The 22,694-nt window shown below is 52.3% G+C and overlaps 1 protein-coding gene and 1 long non-coding RNA gene across 3 annotated transcripts in view; one reads left to right on the forward strand and one right to left on the reverse strand.

Moving 5' to 3' along the window:
• Positions 1-1,767, reverse strand: part of FHOD1 (formin homology 2 domain containing 1) — a 64,208-nt gene extending 62,441 nt beyond the window's left edge. For both annotated transcript variants that reach the window (XM_048816359.2, XM_048816358.2), the window contains exon 1: positions 1,559-1,767. In XM_048816359.2, the coding sequence (XP_048672316.2) occupies positions 1,559-1,735 (177 nt within the window). In that variant the 5' untranslated portion in view covers positions 1,736-1,767. The remainder of the gene's footprint in view (positions 1-1,558) is intronic.
• Positions 1,768-1,834: 67 nt separating this feature from the next.
• Positions 1,835-4,721, forward strand: LOC125620539 (uncharacterized). The gene is made up of 2 exons (XR_007352262.2): positions 1,835-2,048; positions 3,586-4,721. It is a non-coding gene; the product is annotated as an uncharacterized LOC125620539 (long non-coding RNA).
• Positions 4,722-22,694: the final 17,973 nt, after the last annotated feature.

The following is a 22,694-nucleotide window of genomic DNA, read 5'->3' on the forward strand; positions in this document are numbered from 1 at the left end:
GGTCAGGGCACAAACCCCTACACCCCATCCTCACTGGCCCAGCCCCTGGTCCCTCCCAGTACTGCCCAAACAACTCGCTGCAATGGCTCAGTTCCAAGGCCTGCTCCTGCCAAGAGCCTAGGCACGAACCTGCGCCAGCCTAGCGACGTGGGGATGGGGAAAACGTACACCGGCCAGCGCGGCCGACACACTCTGTAAACCCTTCCCTGAGGGCCGGAGGACGGGCCAGAGGCAGCAAGATAGGGATGTTCTCACCGACCAAGCCCAGCCCATACATAGGACATGCCCTGACCCCACTTCCTTCCCCCCACACAGAACCCCCCCCCCCGAGGCGTGCAGCGCCCCTCCCTCCATGCAGGCCCCCACACTACCCCGGTCCCTCCAGCCCAGCACCCCCTCGATCCTTTGCAGGCCCCCCCACCATCTCGCTTCCCCCTGCCCAGCCCTCCCCTCTTCACCAAGCCCCCCCCGGGGCCTGCCAGGACCCCGCTTCCTCCAGCCCAGCCCCCCCCGGGGCCTGCCAGTACCCCGCTTCCTCCAGCCCAGCCCCCCCCCCGGGGCCTGCCAGTACCCCGCTTCCTCCAGCCCAGCCCCCCCCCCCGGGGGCCTGCCAGGACCCCGCTTCCTCCAGCCCAGCCCCCCCCCCCCCGGGGCCTGCCAGGACCCCGCTTCCTCCAGCCCAGCCCCCCCCCCGGGGCCTGCCAGGACCCCGCTTCCTCCAGCCCAGCCCCCCCCCCCGGGGCCTGCCAGTACCCCGCTTCCCCCAGCCCAGCCCCCCCCGGGGCCTGCCAGTACCCTGCTTCCCCCAGCCCAGCCGCCCCCCCGGGGCCTGCCAGTACCCCGCTTCCTCCAGCCCAGCCGCCCCCCCGGGGCCTGCCAGTACCCCGCTTCCTCCAGCCCAGCCCAGCCCCCCCCCCCCGGGGCCTGCCAGGACCCCGCTTCCTCCAGCCCAGCCCAGCCCCCCCCCCGGGGCCTGCCAGGACCCCGCTTCCTCCAGCCCAGCCCCCCCCGGGGCCTGCCAGTACCCCGCTTCCTCCAGCCCAGCCCCCCCCCAGGGCCTGCCAGTACCCCGCTTCCTCCAGCCCAGCCCCCCCCCCCCCAGGGCCTGCCAGTACCCCGCTTCCCCCAGCCCCCCCCCGGGGCCTGCCAGTACCCCGCTTCCTCCAGCCCAGCCCCCCCCCCCAGGGCCTGCCAGGACCCCGCTTCCTCCAGCCCAGACCCCCGGGGCCTGCCAGGACCCCGCTTCCTCCAGCCCAGCCCCCCCGGGGCCTGCCAGGACCCCGCTTCCTCCAGCCCAGCCCCCCCCCCCCCCCCGGGGCCTGCCAGGACCCCGCTTCCTCCAGCCCAGCCCCCCCGGGGCCTGCCAGGACCCCGCTTCCTCCAGCCCAGCCCCCCGACCTCATGCGGGCCCCACTGCCCCAGCCCCTCCTCTGTGCAGCCCCCCAGCGCAGACCCTACCCCCGCTTCCTCCAGCCCAGCCCCCCCGACTCCACCTGGGCCCCCCCCGCCGCACGGACCCCGCCCGCCCCAGGACAGGTGGCCCGCGGCCGCGGCTCACCGGCAGGGGCGCGCCCAGCAGGCGGTGCAGGGCGGGCAGCTGCGCCCCCAGCGGCAGCGCCTGCAGCAGCGGGTGGGCGGGCGCGCGGCGCGGCTCCGGGAAGCTGGCGCACGCGAAGGGGTCGCGGTCGTCCAGGTACTGCACGCGGCAGAGCGCGGCGCCGGGCCCGGCCGCCATGGGCGCCGCGCTGCTCCCCGCGCGCCCGCCCGCCGCCACTGGCCGCGCGCCGGCCGCCGGGCCCGGCCGAGCCCGCCGCCCCGCCCGCGCCGCGGCCACGGCCCCCGGCCAATCGCTCGCCGGTAACCGGGGCGACCGGCCACTACAGAGCAGCCGATTGGCCAGCGCTGCGGGGCGGGGGGCGGGGCCCAGCGGCCTCAGGCGCACCCCCCCGGGCCGGGGCGGGCTGTTCCCTCCGCGGGCAGGGCTCGGGGCGCCGGCCGGCTGGGGGGAGGGGGCGCCGGGCCCGGCGAGCTACGTGCGGCTGCTGGAGGTAGGGGACCAGCCGCCCCAAGTGCCTGGAGGAGGGAGGGTGGGGGAAGCGGGGGGCGGGAGTGAGGGGAAGCGGGGGTGCAGAGAGAGAGGAGGGAGCGGGGGAAGCGGGGCGCGGGAGAGGGGAGGCGGGGCTCGGATGGGGGCGCAGGGGGAGGAGGGGGCATCGGAAGCGGGGGCGTAGGGGGCGGGGAAGTGGGGCGCGGGAGAGGGGAGGCGGGGTTCGGGAGGGGGCGTAGGCAGGAGGAGGGGGCATCGGAAGCGGGGGCGTAGGGGGAGGGGGCACAGAAGGGAGGCGGGGAAGGGGGCGCGGGGAGGAGGAGGAGGAGGAGGGGGCGCGGGAGGGGACACAGGGGGGCTCGGGAGGGGGAAGGGGCATCGGAAGCGGGGGTGCAGAGGGAGGGGAGGCGGGGTTCGGGAGGGGGCGCAGGGGGGAGGAGGAGGGGGCGCGGGAGGGGACACGGGGGGCTGGGGAAGGGGCATCGGAAGCGGGGGTGCAGAGAGAGAGGAGGGAGCGGGGGAAGTGGGGCGCGGGAGAGGGGAGGCGGGGTTCGGGAGGGGGCGCAGGGGGGAGGAGGGGGCATCGGAAGCGGGGGCGTAGGGGGAGGGGGCACAGAAGGGAGGCGGGGGATGGGGTGCAGGGGGAGAGGAGGCGGGGGATGGGGCGCAGGGGGAGAAGGGGGCAGGGGGAGGAGGGGTGTGGGAAGGTGGGGGGAGGCACAGGGGTTAGGGGAGAAACGGGTAGGTGAGCGTCACCATAGGCACTAGGAGGTAAGGGGTGCACCAGTGGGGTCACGTGATGGAGCATACATGAAATGTGCTCGCTGCTGTACGGATCTGTGCCATAAGGGACTGTGTGGGCGGTTAGCTCGGCATGGAGCTGTTGCCTTCCCCAGACCCGTTGTCTCGCCATGCGCCGCTGGCTTTGCCCAGTTCCCTAACCTGTGTGCAGGGCTGAGTCCTGGCCGAACCGTGTCACCAGCCTGGGGCCTAGCCCTTCCCGGCTGTAGGAGAGAGGGGCACCTGGGGCTAAGGCTCTCCTGAAAGTTGCTAATCGCCAGATGTACCCACTAGAGGCTGTTTGGAATTTAAACAGACTCCTCCCTGGCCAGCGTTTCTCCGTTGAGGAGCCAGCCTGCTGAGGGCACAACCGTGGCTCTTGCGAGGCCTGGCTGAACGTGGCACTGACACACCCACAGGGCACTGCTCAGGCCACTCACAAGGTCGGTGCTGGGGCCTTTGGCGCACACAAGGCTGATTTCTGCCCCTTGGCTGTTGACAAACCTTTGACCCTGAAACAACTGCATGGGGTGGTGGCAAGGAGGAAAGGCACCCTAGAGCCCCACATGGCAGCGAGCACACCCCAGCTCTCACATGTGCTCAGCAACATGGACCTGGGGATTCCCAGGCTGGAATTCCAGCGGAGGGGTCTAGCAATGCACATTTTTCACAGCTGCTGATGAAATGATGGCCCCTGTCACTCTCACATGGATTGCAAATTTCAGTTTTTGTAACAACCTTTTCTCTGCATTGAACAGATCACTGAGCATTGGGATGGCGAAGGAGTAACTCGGGGAGGTACAGCTCTCTTATGCCAGTTCCACAGCCAGTTGGAACCGCCGTGTGCCCCTGTGCTGCGCACAACAGACTTGGAGAGCTTCACAGCTGTGGCTGGGGCAGAATCCCCATCAACTGCACCAAAGCTCAGGGCCCTGATGCCTGAGCTGACAGAGAATCTCTGCTATCTGTTAGCAGTGCAGGGCCCATGACAGCCAGGGGAACTACGAGAGGTACATGCATATACACGCCAGCTTGTTCATTACACACTTGCCTATAAAGACAAAGTTTGTCTCAGAACCAGCTGTTCAGATCTTGCTTCTGACATCAACATAAGAAATCTCTGTGTACCAAGTGCTTCCATCCCGTAACTTCCAGTCTTTGCTTGGGCTTGTCTGAGGTGGTTGTGACATTGTATAAAAAGAAAGATGACCATGTTTACGCTAAGGTGTCACCACTGGTGCACAATTGTGATCCGTCTTATACAAGTATGCCTTGTAAGGTATCGATGAAAATGTTATGAGGTGCTAAGTATTATTTTCCTATTTAAATCACTGTATCATCATGGTCTCTGAAGTTATGAAGATTTGCTATGTGTTTGTATCTCAAATGTGTTGTGTTTCTGGATATCACCCACAAGACAGATTTGCATCAAGGCTAGTCAGCCATGTGTTGATGGCCCATAAAGAGAATAAACTCTTCAGTGAGCCCTCCTGAGGACGTCTCAGAAGGCAGGCTGACACTGATGACCCATGACTCAGCAATGGTATGTAAGGACATGTGATCCGAGACTTCATGTTTGTGCTAGTAACTTTCCATGCACATAGGCTGAGGATATAAAAGTGGAGACTGTGACATCACTTCTTAGCCTCTTTCCTGCTCCACATTTCTGGATTATGATTTCTGACAAAGAAGAGTTTAGAACAATGGACTGAGGACCCCAATATTTGGGATGAACCAGAGAGACTTATTTCAAACTGGCAGATTTAACATCACTGCTATTTACCTGATCTGCAAACTGTGAAACCACCTGTAATGTGTATGATTAATTTTAACCTCTTAATAACGCTTCCTTTTTTGTATATTAATAAACCTTTAGGTTTTAGTTACTAAAGAATTGGCTACCAGCATGGGTTTGGGTGAAATCTAAAGTATATGTTGACCTGGAGCGTGTGTCTGGTTCTTTGGAACTGGAAGAACCTAATGTATATGATTCTTGGTTTAATAATCATTTATCACAGAAGTCTGGATGGTGCAAGAGGCGCTAGAGGGCACAAAGGAGATTCTGTGGCTTCCTGTGATCATTAATTGTTCTGCCCTCTTTCTTTGGAAAATTTCAGGTGCACTGGTAATCCTCAAATGTAAAATCTCCCAAAGGGTGTGATAAATGGAGTTAGTTTAGCGCTTTCTGTGGTTAAAGGAATTTGCTAGAATCCCTTTGAGGCATCTAGCTTGGAGAATACTGTATCTCTTTTCACTTTGGGGAACAAGTCATCTAGTGTCAAGAGGATTTTTTTCCCTACAATTCCTTCATTGTCTTTAAGATCCACACGGATTCATATTTTTCCATTTTTTGTTATAACTGGTACCATTGGGGCACATCATGCTTTTGGTTCTGCAGTTTTCTCAATTATGCCAATCGTTCTATTCTCTTTAATGCAGTTTCCACTTATGAAGTAGTGGAAGAGGAATCGTGAGGTTTATGTACACTATATGTTGCAGCATTGTCTCAAGGTTATTTGTACTGGATCTCCTGTCAAAAGTCCAGTATCGCCAAATATTCCATCGAGTTCTTCTACCTTTCTCACTAGGCCCATCATAGGGTGTTGGTCTCTGGTCCTTTGATCACATGCAATCTGAATGCAAAGCTTTTGTCTTTGTAAGCTGTTTGGTGAACTGCCCCATGCAATTCAGAATACCTCCAGGGCTAGTTAGAGCTGTGTCAGGTGACTTCAGCTCTGGGAGGGGTTGAAGGTGATGGTAAGTCCCATCTGAGAGGACTATGACATCAGCTCCTGAATCAGTTTTAAAGTTTATAGTCTTGTCGTGAATATTCAAGTTCACTCTCCAGTCAGGCTCTTTCATCACAAGTAATAGATCCTAGAAACATTGGCTCTTGCTCGTCTGTAATATGAGTCAACTCCCTGACTGCTTTGGTGGGGCAAAGCGCTGCAAAATGTCTATATTACAGGCATTTATTACACCATGTACCTCTGACTGGTCATGCATCATCTCTTGGGATATGACTTTTTCTACACTTTGTGAATGTAGGCTGGAATTTATCCCTCTTGGCCTGAGAGTTCTCTCTCGTTGCTTTAGGGGTTTTATAATAATGACTTTTAGCTAGTTTTAGGTTTGTCAGGTAGCTTTGGGTTTATCTGTTAACCCAATAACCAGCCCATCTCTGATATTTTCATGTTTTGCATTCCCAAAAATTACAGTGTTTAGCCAGTGCATGCAGAGCTCTTATAAAACATTCAACATTTCCCCCTAGTTCTTGAATTCTTTGGTGAAAACATGCTCTTTCATTAAAGCTCATTTCTCTGAGATATAAAGTATGCATCAAACATAGCCAGAGCCCTTTCATAGTTGTCTTTGTGGCTGTCTTCAGTAAAGTCAAAGGATTTAAAGATATGTTCTGCCTTGCTTCCCCATAGCATACATTAGATACCTGTATATCACCAGGCTTTTTTTTGTGGCATTTGATTGCAATTCAAAAACTTGCAAAATACTGCTTCGAGCCTGTCTATCGTGAAGGTTTGTCAAAGCTGACGTTCTCTAGGGCATTGAAGAGTGGCATGTTGATGAGATCCTGCATCCTGTTCCTTCTATCTGCAACCTTTGCTGTTTTCCATCTGTTTCTGTTCTTAGTTCACTTCTGACTCCTGTCATGCTCCTCTACCAGTTGTGGACTGGCTACAGAGCTTGCTTATACACTCCAGCTGTGTTCATACATTCCTTTAATGTTCTGCCAGGTGCGGTGAGGCTGGTTTAGATAAGATATAGTGCATACAGTGCTACCTAGTGGTTGAACAGTATAATACAGATTAGCATTCCATTACAGTGGCTAAGACAGAGCCCTGGTCTACACTAGGACTTTAGGTCGAATTTAGCAGCGTTAAATCGATTTAAACCTGCACCCGTCCACACAATGAAGCCCTTTATTTCGACTTAAAGGGCTCTTAAAATCGATTTCCTTACTCCACCCCTGACAAGTGGATTAGCGCTTAAATCGACGTTGCCGGCTCGAATTTGGGGTACTGTGGACACAATTCGATGGTATTGGCCTCCGGGAGCTATCCCAGAGTGCTCCATTCTGACCGCTCTGGACAGCGCTCTCAACTCAGATGCACTGGCCAGGTAGACAGGAAAAGAACCGCGAACTTTTGAATCTCATTTCCTGTTTGGCCAGCGTGGCAAGCTGCAGGTGACCATGCAGAGCTCATCAGCAGAGGTGACCATGATGGAGTCCCAGAATCGCAAAAGAGCTCCAGCATGGACTGAACGGGAGGTACGGGATCTGATCGCTGTTTGGGGAGAGGAATCCGTGCTATCAGAACTCCGTTCCAGTTTTCGAAATGCCAAAACCTTTCTGAAAATCTCCCAGGGCATGAAGGACAGAGGCCATAACAGGGACCCGAAGCAGTGCCGCGTGAAACTGAAGGAGCTGAGGCAAGCCTACCAGAAAACCAGAGAGGCGAACAGCCGCTCTGGGTCAGAGCCCCAAACATGCCGCTTCTATGATGAGCTGCATGCCATTTTAGGGGGTTCAGCCACCACTACCCCAGCCGTGTTGTTTGACTCCTTCAATGGAGATGGAGGCAATACAGAAGTAGGTTTTGGGGACGAAGAAGATGATGATGAGGAGGTTGTAGATAGCTCACAGCAAGCAAGCGGAGAAACCGGTTTTCCCGACAGCCAGGAACTGTTTCTCACCCTAGACCTGGAGCCAGTACCCCCCGAACCCACCCAAGGCTGCCTCCTGGACTCAGCAGGCGGAGAAGGGACCTCTGGTGAGTGTACCTTTTAAAATGCTATACATGGTTTAAAAGCAAGCATGTGAAAGGATTACTTTGCCCTGGCATTTGCGGTTCTGCCTTTGCAAAAGGTTTCTGGGGAGGGCAGCCTTATTTCGTCCTTCATGGTAGGACACTTTACCACTCCAGGCCAGCAACACGTACTGGGGAATCACTGTAGAACAAAGCATTGCAGTGTATGTTTGCTGGCATTCAACCAAAATCACGCGGTGGGAGGAGGCAAAATGCGACCTTGTAACGAAAGCACATGTGCTATGTATGTAATGTTAACAGCAAGGTTTACCCTGAAAGAGTGTAGCCACTGTTTTATAAAATGTGTCTTTTTAAATACCGCTGTCCCTTTTTTTTTTCTCCACCAGCTGCATGTGTTTCAATGATCACAGGATCTTCTCCTTCCCAGAGGCTAGTGAAGCTTAGAAAGAAAAAAAAACGCACTCGCGATGAAATGTTCTCCGAGCTCATGCTGTCCTCCCACACTGACAGAGCACAGACGAATGCGTGGAGGCAAATAATGTCAGAGTGCAGGAAAGCACAAAATGACCGGGAGGAGAGGTGGAGGGCTGAAGAGAGTAAGTGGCGGGCTGAAGAGAGTAAGTGGCGGGCTGAAGACAGGGCTGAAGCTCAAAGGTGGCGGCAGCGTGATGAGAGGAGGCAGGATTCAATGCTGAGGCTGCTGCAGGACCAAACCAGTATGCTCCAGTGTATGGTTGAGCTGCAGCAAAGGCAGCTGGAGCACAGACTGCCACTGCAGCCCCTCTGTAACCAACCGCCCTCCTCCCCAAGTTCCATAGCCTCCACACCCAGACGCCCAAGAACGCGGTGGGGAGGCCTCCGGCCAACCAGCCACTCCCCCACAGAGGATTGCCCAAAAAAAAGAAGGCTGTCATTCAATAAATTTTAAAGTTGTAAACTTTTAAAGTGCTGTGCTTAAAGTGCTGTGTGGCATTTTCCTTCCCTCCTCCACCACCCCTCCTGGGATACCTTGGTAGTCATCCCCCTATTTGTGTGATGAATGAATAACGAATGCATGACTGTGAAGCAGCAATGACTTTATTGGCTCTGCAAGCAATGATTAAAGGGAGGAGGGGAGGGTGGTTAGCTTACAGGGAAGTAGAGTGAACCAAGGGGTGGGGGGGTTCATCAAGGAGAAACAAACAGAACTTTCACACCGTAGCCTGGCCAGTCATGAAACTGGTTTTCAAAGCTTCTCTGATGCGTACCGCGCCCTCCTGTGCTCTTCTAACCGCCCTGGTGTCTGGCTGCGCGTAACCAGCAGCCAGGCGATTTGCCTCAACCTCCCACCCCGCCATAAACGTCTCCCCCTTACTCTCACAGATATTGTGGAGCACACAGCAAGCAGTAATAACAGTGGGAATATTGGTTTCGCTGAGGTCTAAGCGAGTCAATAAACTGCGCCAGCGCGCCTTTAAACGTCCAAATGCACATTCTACCACCATTCTGCACTTGCTCAGCCTGTAGTTGAACAGCTCCTGACCACTGTCCAGGCTGCCTGTGTACGGCTTCATGAGCCATGGCATTAAGGGGTAGGCTGGGTCCCCAAGGATACATATAGGCATTTCAACATCCCCAACAGTTATTTTCTGGTCTGGGAATAAAGTCCCTTCCTGCAGCTTTTGAAACAGACCAGAGTTCCTGAAGATGCGAGCATCATGCACCTTTCCCGGCCATCCCACGTTGATGTTGGTGAAACGTCCCTTGTGATCCACCAGAGCTTGCAGCACTATCGAAAAGTACCCCTTGCGGTTTATGTACTCGGCGGCTTGGTGCTCCGGTGCCAAGATAGGGATATGGGTTCCATCTATAGCCCCACCACAGTTAGGGAATCCCATTGCAGCAAAGCCATCCACTATGACCTGCACATTTCCCAGGGTCACTACCCTTGATATCAGCAGATCTTTGATTGCGTGGGCTACTTGCATCACAGCAGCCCCCACAGTAGATTTGCCCACTCCAAATTGATTCCCAACTGACCGGTAGCTGTCTGGCGTTGCAAGCTTCCACAGGGCTATCGCCACTCGCTTCTCAACTGTGAGGGCTGCTCTCATCTTGGTATTCATGCGCTTCAGGACAGGGGAAAGCAAGTCACAAAGTTCCATGAAAGTGCCCTTACGCATGCGAAAGTTTCGTAGCCACTGGGAATCGTCCCAGACCTGCAACACTATGCGGTCCCACCAGTCTGTGCTTGTTTCCCGAGCCCAGAATCGGCGTTCCACAGCATGAACCTGCCCCATTAGCACCATGATGCATGCATTGTCAGGGCCCATGCTTTCAGAGAAATCTGTGTCCATGTCCTGATCACTCACGGGACCGCGCTGACGTCGCCTCCTCGCCCGGTATCGCGTTGCCATGTTCTGGTGCTGCATATACTGCTGAATAATGCGTGTGGTGGTTAATGTGCTCCTAATTGCCAAAGTGAGCTGAGCGGGCTCCATGCTTGCCGTGGTATGGCGTCCGCACAGAAAAAAGGCGCGGAACGATTGTCTGCCGTTGCTCTGACGGAGGGAGGGGCGACTGACGACACGGCTTACAGGGTTGGCTTCAGGGAGCTAAAATCAACAAAGGGGGTGCCTGTACATCAAGGAGTATTTCAGGCAGGACTGCACGGAGGGTTCCAATAAGAAATGGTGCACCTAAGTTATCGTTGTTATTGGAACAAGGAGGTTAGCCTGGCCTCTGATTGATACATGGCTAGATTTACCTCGCTGCACCTTCTCTGTGAGTGACTGCAGTGTGACCTAGAGGAATGAGTCCCCTAGACAGGGGAGGAGGCAAATGAGTACAAAACAAATCTGGTCTATTTCTTGTTTTGACCCACTCCATCTATCTTTTACATCTTTGGCTGGCAGCAGACGGTGCAGAAGGACTGCATGCCATCCACATCTCATGGCTGCTCGGCAGAAGATGGTACAGTACGCCTGCTAGCCATCCCCATCTCTTGCCTGCCTGGCAGAAGATGGTGCAATACGACTGCTAGCAATCCTCATCTCTTGCCTGCCTGGCAGAAGATGGTACAGTACGACTGCTAGCAGTCCGTATCGCCTGCCTGCTCACCATAAGACGGTTCAATAGGACTGACTGCAGGACTAAAGAGAATGACCTGGTCAAGTCACTCCAAATGTAGTCCCTGCGCCCATGTCTGCCCAGGCGCTCCCAGCCGACGCGGCCAGGAGCACCTCGGACACGATGAGGACGACTACCAGTCGTATTGCACCGTCTGCTGCCAGAAGGCAAGGGGTTGCTGCTACTGTGCAGCAAAGCCGTACCGCGTCTGCCAGCACCCAGGAGACATAGGGTGACGGTTACCTGAGCGGGCTCCATGCTTGCTGTGGTATGGCGTCTGCACAGGTAACTCAGGAAAAAAGGCGCGAAATGATTGTCTGCCCTTGCTTTCACGGGGGGAGGGAGGGAACGGGAGGCTGACGATATGTACCCAGAACCACCCGCGACAATGTTTTAGCCCCATCAGGCATTGGGATCTCAACCCAGAATTCCAATGGGCAGCGGAGACTGCGGGAACTGTGGGATAGCTACCCACAGTGCAACGCTCCGGAAGTCGACGCTTGCCTCGGTACTGTGGAAGCGCTCCGCCGAGTTAATGCACTTAATGCACTTAGAGCATTTTCTGTGGGGACACACACACTCGAATTTATAAAACCGATTTCTAAAAAACCGACTTCTATAAATTCGACCTTATTCCGTAGTGTAGACATACCCAGAGTCTGCTTGGACAGAGCTCAAAGTGGAACAGAAGTAGCAAGCAGCCCTCAAAAGCCTTGTGATTAAGGAAAACCAAAGGGTGCTGGGTAAATAGAGCTGCTGGAGAATCAGGATCTATGAGAAGATGCTGAGGTTGGTGTGAGTAAGGAATGACAAGGAGCCTGTCTGGCCTTTCTGGAAGGATGCCTGGAGGTCTGTCTCCTAAAGCTAAAGGAATACTAGGGTTGTATCTCTTGTCAACCTTCCTGAGTCAGGGAATGAGCTGCTCAGCACCAGCATCAGGAAGAAATCTCCCCAAACAGTCTGATACTGAATGGATTCATTTAGAGAGAGGTTTCCACTTTCCCCTCGCACTTCTAACGTGGGCAACAAGATACTTAACCGGGTGAACTGTTGGTCTGTTCCACTGCAGCAGTTCTCACACATTAAGGCTCCTGCGAATGTAGGACAGTAGGGTGTACTATTCAACTGAAATATTCACTTGGAATATTGTAGAAATAATTGAAAATAGTCAGTGTTTTAGTATTACAGCAGAGCAGCAGTACTCCTCCCATGTAGGTATCTAAGCCCCTTTCCATACCCCCACCATCAGGGATCTGGGGGCCTTGCCATTCTCATGGTCCATTCCCCTCTCCCTTCCTGCCCCTCATATGAGCAGGTATCAGCGGGTCCCTGTCCTTCTGAGATTATCTGAGCCCTCTCCCTTCCCCCTGGGTCATGTGGGCCTGGGGACTCCTGTCCCTCTAGAAGTGTCTAAGCCACTTTCCCTGACCACCCCTCAATGTGGGATCGATCCCCTGTCCCTCTGGGAGGGTGTAAGCCCTTTTCTCTGTGAGCCAGGATTTGAGGGCCCTCTTCCTTCTGAAAGCATCTGAGCCCATGTCCCTGTCACCCATGTGATCTGGCAAAGGGGGAAGCCCTTCCTCTCTGCAGGGGGAGCTGAGAACAGGCATGCTGGGAACATGCACCAAGAACATACTGCTGAGACTGGGGTCAGAAGATGAGGACAGGCATCTCACAGGCTTTCAAGCACTGGCCCCAGGGGGTGGGGTGAATAAGGGCACGCACTGAGATTAATGGAGCAGCTCACATATCTCAGAGCTCTTTTTCAGGCTGTATTGCTCTCCACTTGTTCTCATTCAAGGGAGACCATACCATTGAGATGAATGGGCCACTTTATGCCTCCCAGAGCCCCCCTATGCTTTCAGGATTGGCCTGTGCTGGGGATCTGGATATAGCCCAACCCTTGCCGATAATTAATTTAATACAGTATTGGAGTGGAGCACCAGCTGTGATACAGTTAAGATGGAGAAGACTTTTCTGTTTAGAACACTTGGAAGAACAGACCTTTAAAGTTGGAATGCTTCCTCGGCTTATCTTGAAATCTGCTGTGGTTCATAGGAGTGCAGGGTAGGGTTAGTGATCCAAATTTGGGGCTTTGTGAGTGAGATGTTCCCAGAATATAGCCCCCTAAATAAAACAGCTTTTCTTGAAATTCAGATTCTACCAAATTGCTAAGTACTGAATGGGAGGGAAAGGGGAGGGTGAACTGGACATGGTGTATGGGGGGGGGGGGGGGCTATAGGTTGCTGGGGCTGGTGAGGGAGGGGTGGAGAAGGAGAGAGTCACACCAGTCTTCTCTCCCCTCCTTAAGTTTTTGGGACATAGACCACAGCTGAGGTTTCTTTCACTGGTCCTGTTGGTAACTACACATGCCAAAAACTTGAAAGCATGATCATTATTCCTATCCCACTATAACAAAGTGTATGGGGATAATATGGCAGTTAGACCCTGTGCATGTGAAGAAGAGCCAGCCAAGCACCTGAGAGAGAGAATGTTTGCCGCCTCAGAGCCTGGCTCACACTCTCCAATGTCCCATCTCCAGCCCCATCCATCTCATAGGCTTCAGAAAAAGTACATCAACTCCCCCCCCCCCCCACCAGCATATTACATTGGATGGGGAATCCCTTCCTGACTCCAGCCAGTGGCCAGCTGGAATCCTGAAGCATGAGCTTTTAAGAACATAAGATAAAAACCAGACCCTGACACACACACACACACCCATCACAAGCAACCCTGTCATTCAATCACACTCATAAATTTGCATCTGATGAAGTGAGCTGTAGCTCATGAAAGTTTATGCTCAAATACATTTGCTAGTCTCTAAGGTGTCACAAGTCCTCCTTTTCTTTTTACTCATAAACTTGTCCTGCTTCCTCTTAAAACTAATTACATTGTTTGCCCCACAACTTCTGTGGGGAGGCAGTTCCAGAACTACACTCTTCTGATGGTTAGAAATCTTCTAATTCCCAGACTGAATTTGGTCAGGACCAGTTTATATCCATTTGTTCTTGTGCCAGCATTGTCCTTTAGCTTCAATAGTTCTCGCTCCCTGGTGTTTGTTCTCTGTGAATACGTCAGGGAGTAATCTGATCCCCTCTCAGCAATCAATCCCTCTCAGCCTTCCTTTGGCTAGGCTGAACAAGCCAAGCTCTTCCAGTCTCCTTTCATAAGACAGGCCTTTCATTCCCCTGATCATCCTAGTAGCTCAATGTTCTGGAAGGGCACGAGATGCCACTGGACAAATTTAACGCTGCAGTAATGCTGTTTTTGTCAGTGAATTCCTAACAGTATCAATAATGAGCACCACACAAGATCTACCAAAGAAAAAATGAAGAACACTCTGTATCCCCTTCTTCACAGCTGCTAGGTGAGTATGGGAAATGGGGAGACAGTACGCAATGTGATATGCTTATTTTACCAGTGCAGGGCCAGGAGGCCTGGACTAGCCATCCTTTTTCCATCAGCCCCACTTGTGGAATAATTAGCACCCTCCCAGCTTAACTGGGGTCAGGTGACAGCCTGATAAAACACCTGGGCCTTTTAAAAACAAGAGAAAAATCAGATTGAGGGAAGAATAGCAAGGACTGAGCTGGGTTCCTGTGGAAAGCCCTGTAGTAGGTTCTAGAACAAGCAGGAAACTCCAGGGAAGTAGGCAAGTAGTCAGCGTTCAATCCCAAAGCAAAGAGACTTAAAGGGAGCTATGACATTCTGGGGTGTAATCCGTGCCTTATAACCTTAGGTGCCTCACAATGCTTTGCTGGTGTAGCTTCCAGCTTGCGTCGCTCTCAATCAGCCTGCCAGCAAGCAGATCACGCCCTGAGCATGTGTGTCTAGCCACAGCCCTGATCCAGCAGCTCTGACCCCAGCAGCCTGTCAGCACACACCAGTCACACTCTGGCTTCCACCAGCCTTGGTTACTACTTATAGAGGGACCCCAACACACTCCTAGCCCTGGATCTTTCCCCCAAAATGTGTGTTTAGCCCTGTCCAGCCCTCCCCTGGACAGGTGAGATATATTAGGTCTGTTGGCCCCCAAAGGGAATCAAGATAGAGCAGCTTGCCATTTTAAATAGTTGCCCACACAGTTCACAATGCTGAGTTAGTTTTGATTAAAGCAGAAAACAAGTTTATTTAACTACAGAGAGGTTTTAAGTGAGCACAAGTAATGAGGCATTGAAGTCAGAAATGGTTACAGGAAAAACAAAGATAAAAGGCTTTCTAAACTTAACAACTTAGACTTAATTCAAGGTGAAGGCCCTTACCACATGTTCCAGTAATATTGCTGACCAAGCTCTCAGGCCAGGATCTGTTCCCAATGTCCAACAACTGGTTGTGGTTTTTTTGGTTCCCTAAGGTGAATGCATCCGATGAAGTGAGCTGTAGCTCACGAAAGCTTATGCTCAAATAAATTGGTTAGTCTCTAAGGTGCCACTCGTACTTCTTTTCTTTTTAAGGTGAAAGAGAGAGACAGGCAAAGAGAACTTGGGATGTTTTTGCCACTCACTTTTATAGTTCAGTCACCCTTTGAAATGCATTTTCCTGAGAGTGACCCCTAGAAAAAGTTCTCTCCAGCTGAGAGCAAGGAGACATGGAGTCTGGTGGGGAAGAGGTGTTATGCTGTTGTTTGCTAAGATCACATCTCTTTGTTCCTGCCCCCTTTCCTTGTCAAAGAATAGTCACTGGATAGACCCTGGATCGGCAACCTTTGGCACGTGGCCCACCAGGGAAAGCTGCTGGCGGGCCGGGCCAGTTTGTTTTCCTGCAGCGTCCACAGGTTTGGCCGACTGCAGCTCCCACTGGCCGTGGTTCACCGTTCCCAGCCAGTGGGGGCTGCAGGAAGCGGCGTGGGCCGAGGGATGAGCTGGCCAATATTCCCACAGCCCCCATTGGCTGGGGACAGCGAACCGCGGCCAGTGGGAGCTGCGATCGGCCAAACCTGCAGAGGCTGCAGGTAAACAAACCGGCCCAGCCTGCCAGCGGCTTTCCCTGGTGGGCCGCGTGCCAAAGGTTGCCAATCCCTGGGGTAGACAATGGCCCACCAGCTTTGTTAACACCTGGCTGGACTTGTCCTTGGTCTTTGAAAAACAGGTTCACCCACTTCCTAGACCTGTCTGGTAAACACACGTCAGTCATGTTTTCAGCTTATGTTCATAACTTCCCATATAATGTTAGATACATTTCACCATGATGTGACTGACCCGCAAGTTATTAGTTTTCAAATGATACCTCCCAAGGCATACTTTGTACAAAGATTATGACAGTAGCATGTGAATACAGGGGTACATTCCATCATAGGAGCCCAGAAGGCGGGCTGTAGAGGAGCCCAAGCGGGATGAAAGAACTCTTTGTGGCGTTAGACTTTGTTATTCCAGAGGGAGGGAAGTTTTAATTATTGACCTAGCTGGAAGGCTAAACCACAGGTGGATGTAGCTTCCTGAGTCAATGGGTGCAACGTTAGAGGTCAGGATTGGACCCAAGGACTGGAACCCATTGTACAGAGCTTGGGGCAACTGATATCCCCACAGTGCTACCAGGAAAGCCCGGGGAGCACTGTGGAGAGTAGGTGCCACAGGAAGTACCTGCCAAGAGACCCAGAGTGACAGTATCCTGCAGCCCTCTGATTGGCCAAGTGCCCCTACTTAACCCAGGGGTTGCCCCAGGAAGTTGTCTGGGCAGCCGCACTGACTTGCCCTGCTGCAATGCCAGACTTCCCAGCCTGACTTCACCCTCGATTCTAGCCCAGTACTGCCTCTGCTCTCTGACCCCAGCCTGACTCCGACTCTCGTTTGGGGGACCTGGCCTGGCGATTCCTTCTACTCTGGCCCAGTGACTCTTGTCCCCAGTGGGCAGACCGTAGCCTAGCAGTGACTACTAGGCAAAACTGCCTATGTCCTGGCCCCTTTCAGTCAGAGCAGGCCCAGGCCTGTGGGATTGCTGCCCTCACTGCAGTGATGAAGGGGATTTGCCCTGTGCACAACTTCGGGTGGGGCCTGTGCCTGGTGCCGCCTCTCCCTGAGCTCTAGCCCTGCTGCCAATGGAAGGGGTCCCTCTGGTCCCACTACGACCTCCTGGCTCTCGGCCTGGCGGGTCACCAGGTGTGATGATGCCAGCGATGGCGATGGTGGGATCTGGGCCTGGTCCCATTGCTTCCCATGCTATCGATGGCAGGTGCCAAACCTGAGCAGCGCTGTGACCCTGTGCGCCGGATTCCAGTGCCACTCACTCAAATTTGGCCCGGATGCCCCTCCAGCATGACAGAGGGGCAGCTGGGCCAAACCTGAGATGGGGGCCCTGTGCAAGTGCACACTGGTTAATCGGGGTCTGATTTCTGTGGATGCAATTGCACCCACGGACCGACACTAACAACATCCCTGGCCATGGCGTCAGCCCCAGCCTGCGTGAAGAAGGCTGAGGGGACTGAGGTGAGGCATGCCTGCAGTGATGGGTTTCTCCAGCAGGGGGCTGCAAGGCAGGCACGTCCTAGGGCAAGGGGAGACGGGGGAGTTAATGGCCCCCAGGGCAGCTCCAGGAGCAGCCTCGAAAGATGGAGGGATGATTATAGTGACCAGAGGCCTGGGCCAGTGCCACTGACTACAGGGGAACGAAGCAGCACCTCATTGCTAGGGACAAGGAGCAGAGGAGATAAACGACCTATCAGTGGAGGCCTGTGGCAGGTGAACAAGCCCACAGCCCTGCACCTTTGCACATTACCAAGGTAACTAGATGCTTCCACACATCTGCGTCCTGCCTCGTCTGCAGAGACCAGGCGTGTCTTGCTGCTGCTGGGCCGGAAGCTGACAGCCTCGGGCCAGCTGGCAACACAACAGCCTCAGAGACCGAGAATGGAGTTCAGCAGCTGCCCTTCTCCCCCTGCAAAAAATCCTCTGCAAATTAATCCCCTTGCTACTTGGCACAGGAAACCTTGACACACACACACACACACACCCCACCTTGCTGGGCTCCTGTAATTGGCTGGCTGGTCACTGGGGGGGGGGGCTGTGACATGCCACTGGAAAGTTTCACAAGACTTATTGCGAGGCTCCCCCCCAGCCCAGGTGGAGGGTCCTGTTGTACAAACGACTGTGGTAATAGTGTAACAGCAGAGAGGAGTGGCTGCATTCCACGGTTCAGTGTGCACAGACCTACTATCCATTCATCTGCTGTGTTCGTCATTCAGCCTTGGCCTGTTTGTCCCCAAACAGCTCTTCCTCCTTGAGCTGTCTCTGTTAAATAATAATGGTGCAGTCACGTTGTAGCAGGGCTGGTCCCAGGATACTGGAGAGGCAAGGTAGGGGAGGTGACATCTTCTATTGGACCAAATTCTGCTGGTGAGAGAACAAGCTTTGGAGCTTACACAGAGCTCTTCTTCAGGTCTGGGAAATGGAGCAGCTACAGTTTAAGTTTCATTCTAGGTGAGAGTAGCCTGAAGACTGAGGGCAGAGCATTGTGAGGTTGTATCTCACATACTCTGGAGGGCTGTCTAACCCCATACAGGGCAATAGGGGGGCCTATGCATATGCCATATCCCAGCTCTCATCTTCCTCGTGCCTGAGGGTTGGGCACATGGTGCCCAAGCAGAGTTCTTACTTCTACTCCACGAAGGGTCTTTTTAGCAGTGGCACTGTGGAACTCGGTGCTTTTCTGGGTCCGCTGTGTGCGGGTGGGGATCTGACAACCAGCCCTGCAAACTCAACTTGGCGTCTGTGGGCCTGATTCACCCTGAGGCCAGTGCAGAGCCGGTTACTGAGTCAGCCTGCGTATCCCTCCCTCTGAGGTTGCTGGGACCCTGTCACAGTTTGGCTGGGTGCCTGAACCCCCTCTCAGCTACCCTTTGTTAGGACATAGTATACTATACTCTAAGAATTTAGGTGTATTCTTATCACTTGGCTAGTTATAGAGGTATAAAAGAAAGAATCAAAATCACTGTCTGCTGGTGTAAGGGCCTTCTCTTACTGTGACAGTCTGAGGCCCTGTGCTTAGGCTAAGGCCTTTGGCTAAGCAGCAGAGGCAGCCATAAGCTGGGAAGCGACCGGTCACCTCCTCACATTCCAAACTAGTCACATTGAAAGAAGGTGCTCTTGGGCTGTTAGGATATAATCCTGTCCTGATAATGTCTGTCACCTCCAGAGAAAGGGAAGTGCCTAGAAGATGTAAAAGGAAACTTAGTTTGATAGCATCCTGTCTGGCAAGAACTCACTTATCAATAGCTGGGATGTGAAATCCACACTTCTGTATTGTTTTATCATTATAGTTCCCACTTTGCTATTGTTTGTCTGTATAATCTCTGTCTGGTTCTGTGATTGTTCCTGTCTGCTGTATAATTAATTTTGCTGGGTGTAAACTAATTAAGGTGGTGGGATATAATTGGTTACATAATCATGTTACAATATGTTAAGATTGGTTAGTTAAATTTCAGGAAAATGATTGGTTAAGGTATAGCTAAGCAGAACTCAAGTTTTGCTATATAGTCTGCAGTCAATCAGGAAGTGGGTGGGTGTGCGAGATGGGAACAGGGAATGGTGGTAAGGAAATTGGAATCATGTTTTGCTAAAGGGGGAAATGGGAACAGGGAATGGAGGTGGGGAAATTGGAATCATGTTTGGCTAAGGGTAGGAATGGGAACAGGGACACAGGTGTAAGGCTCTGTGGTGTCAGAGCTGGGAAGGAGGACACTAAGGAAGGAAACTGGAATCATGCTTGCTGGAAGTTCACCCCAATAAACATGAAATTGTTTGCACCTTTGGACTTCGGGTATTGTTGCTCTCTGTTCATGCGAGAAGGACCAGGGAAGTAAGTGGGTGAAGGAATAAGCCCCCTAACACCCTGTGACAGGCCCCCTTCACTCTGGTCCCAATTAGGTCAGCCTGGTTGCAGTGGTCATTCCTTGGGGCCCTCACTGGCTTTGTTTTGTAAACGCTATTCCATGTAGAGTCAAACAATAGCATCCTCTGCTCTCCTGGTGTTACCCAAATACTGCCCTGGCTGCTTGGTCATCACTGTCCACCTCCCACCCCCGGATTAGAACCAGTTCCTTCATGCAAGATGTAAACACCAGAGCCCATCACTAAGAATAAGCCACCTCTCTTTCAGGCCAGCTGCAGAGACCGACTATGGGAGAGGTTTGGTTGTGCCTGGCTGGGGAAGACCCAGAGTCTGATTTCCAGAGATGCAGCTGCCCACAGCTCCTGTTGATGGCAGTAGCCAGTCAGCATCTCTGGAAACATTGCCCAATGTGCAAGCTCATTAGCACTAGCGTGTCACAGGGAAAAGCTACTTTCCCCTGAACCGTCAAGATTTCAGAGGAAAATCTGCCAATCGGTTGGCTGAAAATTAACCAAGCAATTCTTTAAAGAATGAGGGCTGCTGCTGCTTTGTTAAAAGTAGAGACCAGCTGATTAGTACAGTTTTTTTCCAGGCCAGAAAAGGTGAAATATTGAAACCTGCCTATCCCGTGACAGGCACCCTGGCACGACTCCACAGCTGCTGAGCACATCTGTCACTGCTGCAGAGGAAGCTCGCAGCACCATGGCTCTGGTGAGTCCATAGAGCAGTGAGGCACGTCTGTTACTGCTGCAGATGAAGCTTGCAGCAGAATGGTTTCAGTGCTATCAGAGAACCACCAACCACTTCTGCAGAGGAAGCTTGCAGTGCTGTGGTGTATAAAACACACTGTAAAATCTGCCTGTATTTTTGGCAGTGACCATTCAAAAGCTTTGGAAGCATCTTATCTAGCCTGTGAAAGCAGGTTTTGCCCACTTAATGCCATGACAGTTTTGGGAGAAAAGGCGACAGTAGTTTGACCTCCTTCCTTTATCAATAATGGGGCTTCTCGCAGAACAAAAGAACATTAGAAAACATCAAACTGTTCAAGGCTAGAACAAAAGGTAGCCGCTTCATCGCTCTGCCGTTAGATGAGTGCGGAATGTTGCTCAGTGGTTGATGTATGGAAGGTAGGAATGTGACAGTGCAGTCGATTTCTTACTAGGGAATCTTTGCCACTTGAATCTCAGCAGATGTTTACATCTTTGAAAACAGTCTGTTGAGAAGTGTGGCGTTGACTGGGGGTATGCTGTGCTGGAGCCCCTGACAGCCATGGCTTGAGGGCAAGGGATACTCTGCATCGGTTGCCATCAAAACCAAATAAAGATACGGGCCAACCACACCTATGGTTCAAACTGTTGTCAGTCATTTCAACATACCCTCTGCAAAACAGCCTCAAATATTCCATTCAAAAACATGGCAAACGACTACACCACACACCAGGGCCGGCCCACGACATTTTGGCACCTGAGGCGGAGAGCTCAAATGATGCCCCCATGTCCCCTCGCTTGGGCCAAAACTTTGAAAGGTCTCAATTCTGCCTTCTTCCTGTTCTACTCCTCTCATGGTACTGCTCTGCTACCTATCCCAATAAAGGAGAACTAAACTTAAAATGCCTTGTTCAAAAATGTTAAGTAACACTTCACTTTCAAACGCCTGAACAGCAAATGTAACTTGTCTGCACAGTAAACACTGGCATTTTTATCTGTTTGAATAATCAAAGTGGTGCTTTCCCTGCCTTCTTGGTTGCAAAGATTTGAACTGCTTCCTGCTGAAGGTTCACAGTCTGGGCCAGCTCATGCTCTATTGAGATGGTTACAAGGCCGACTAGCCTCTCCTGTGTCATTGTGGTGCGTAGATGTGTTTTTATTAACTTCAGCTTGGAGAAGCTGCGTTCTCCACTGGAAACTGTTACAGAAAGTGTTAGAAATATGCGCAGAGCAACAAAAGCATTTTGGAAAGAGGTGGTCATCTTATTCGTCCACATATATTCCAGAACAGCCTTTGGAGTTGATCCTGCTGAAATGTACCTTTAAAGGGCTTTCAGTTCATCACCTAAATCACTCGCATCAATATCACGCATTTCATCATGTGTCAACACTGTCTCTAGTGCCCTGCATTGCTGCTGTAGGTCTTCTTCAGGTATAGTGAGGAGTTTTGGAATATCCTACAACATCCCAAATATACTGCTGTGTTCCTTGAGCTGCATGAAATGTTCTTCAGCTGACTGTATTGCACAATCTAGCACCTGGTTAAAGAATTCAACTTTGAATTGTTGTTTGGGGTCTCTTATGGGATTATCCCATGCCTCGTAATCAAAATGTCTTCTTCTTCGGTGACTCTTGTATTCTTGAATGGGTAGGAAAATAGCTTCAGTGTGAAGTTCCTCTGCCAACTTCTGTGCACTCTTCAGAACGTTTTGAAATCCTTCATCTGAGGTACTTCATCTGAGTAAGACTGTAGGTATGACTTTGCTTTGTCCAGTTGTTCCATTGCTCCAGATATATCAAGGTCAACACCTTGAAGTCTCTTGCTTACAACATTTATTTCAAACAGTATGTCATGCCACAACACTAAGCCACACAGAAATGTGAAGTTATGTATGTTTCTTGTGATTCCATTTCCCTCTGCCACTGTTCTCCCACGAACAGTTCCTGTCATAGCATTGTCCTCCATCATGGCAATTATGGCATCATCTATCTTCCCAATTTGGTGTTTGATAGGCTTTATCGCCTCCACTTGACTTTCCCATCATGTGGAACTCAGTGGTTTCAGTGTCAAAGAGGATGTTCCCAGATGTTGCTTCAAAATTTGCCATCGACGAGTTGATGCAGAGAAAAATACATAGATGCTTTGAATTACATTAAAAAATTCAGCAGCCTCTCTAGAAGCTGATGCTGCATCACTGGCCACCGAGTTCAATGAATGAGAACTGCACGGGACAAAAAAAGCTCGAGGGTTTAACTCTCGGATCTGTGTCTGCACTCCTCTGTTCTTTCCTCTCATGTTGGCACCATTATCATAGCCCTGACCTCCCATGTCAGCTATCGCAATTCCCGTATCTTCCAGCTTTTTAAGAAGCACATTTGTCATACCAGCTCCTGTAGTATCATCAATGTCAATAAACTCTAGAAAATGCTCTCTGACAGTCA

The sequence above is a fragment of the Caretta caretta genome, chromosome 12 (genome assembly GCF_965140235.1).
Source record: "Caretta caretta isolate rCarCar2 chromosome 12, rCarCar1.hap1, whole genome shotgun sequence".
In the NCBI taxonomy this organism is placed as follows: Eukaryota; Metazoa; Chordata; order Testudines; family Cheloniidae; genus Caretta; species Caretta caretta.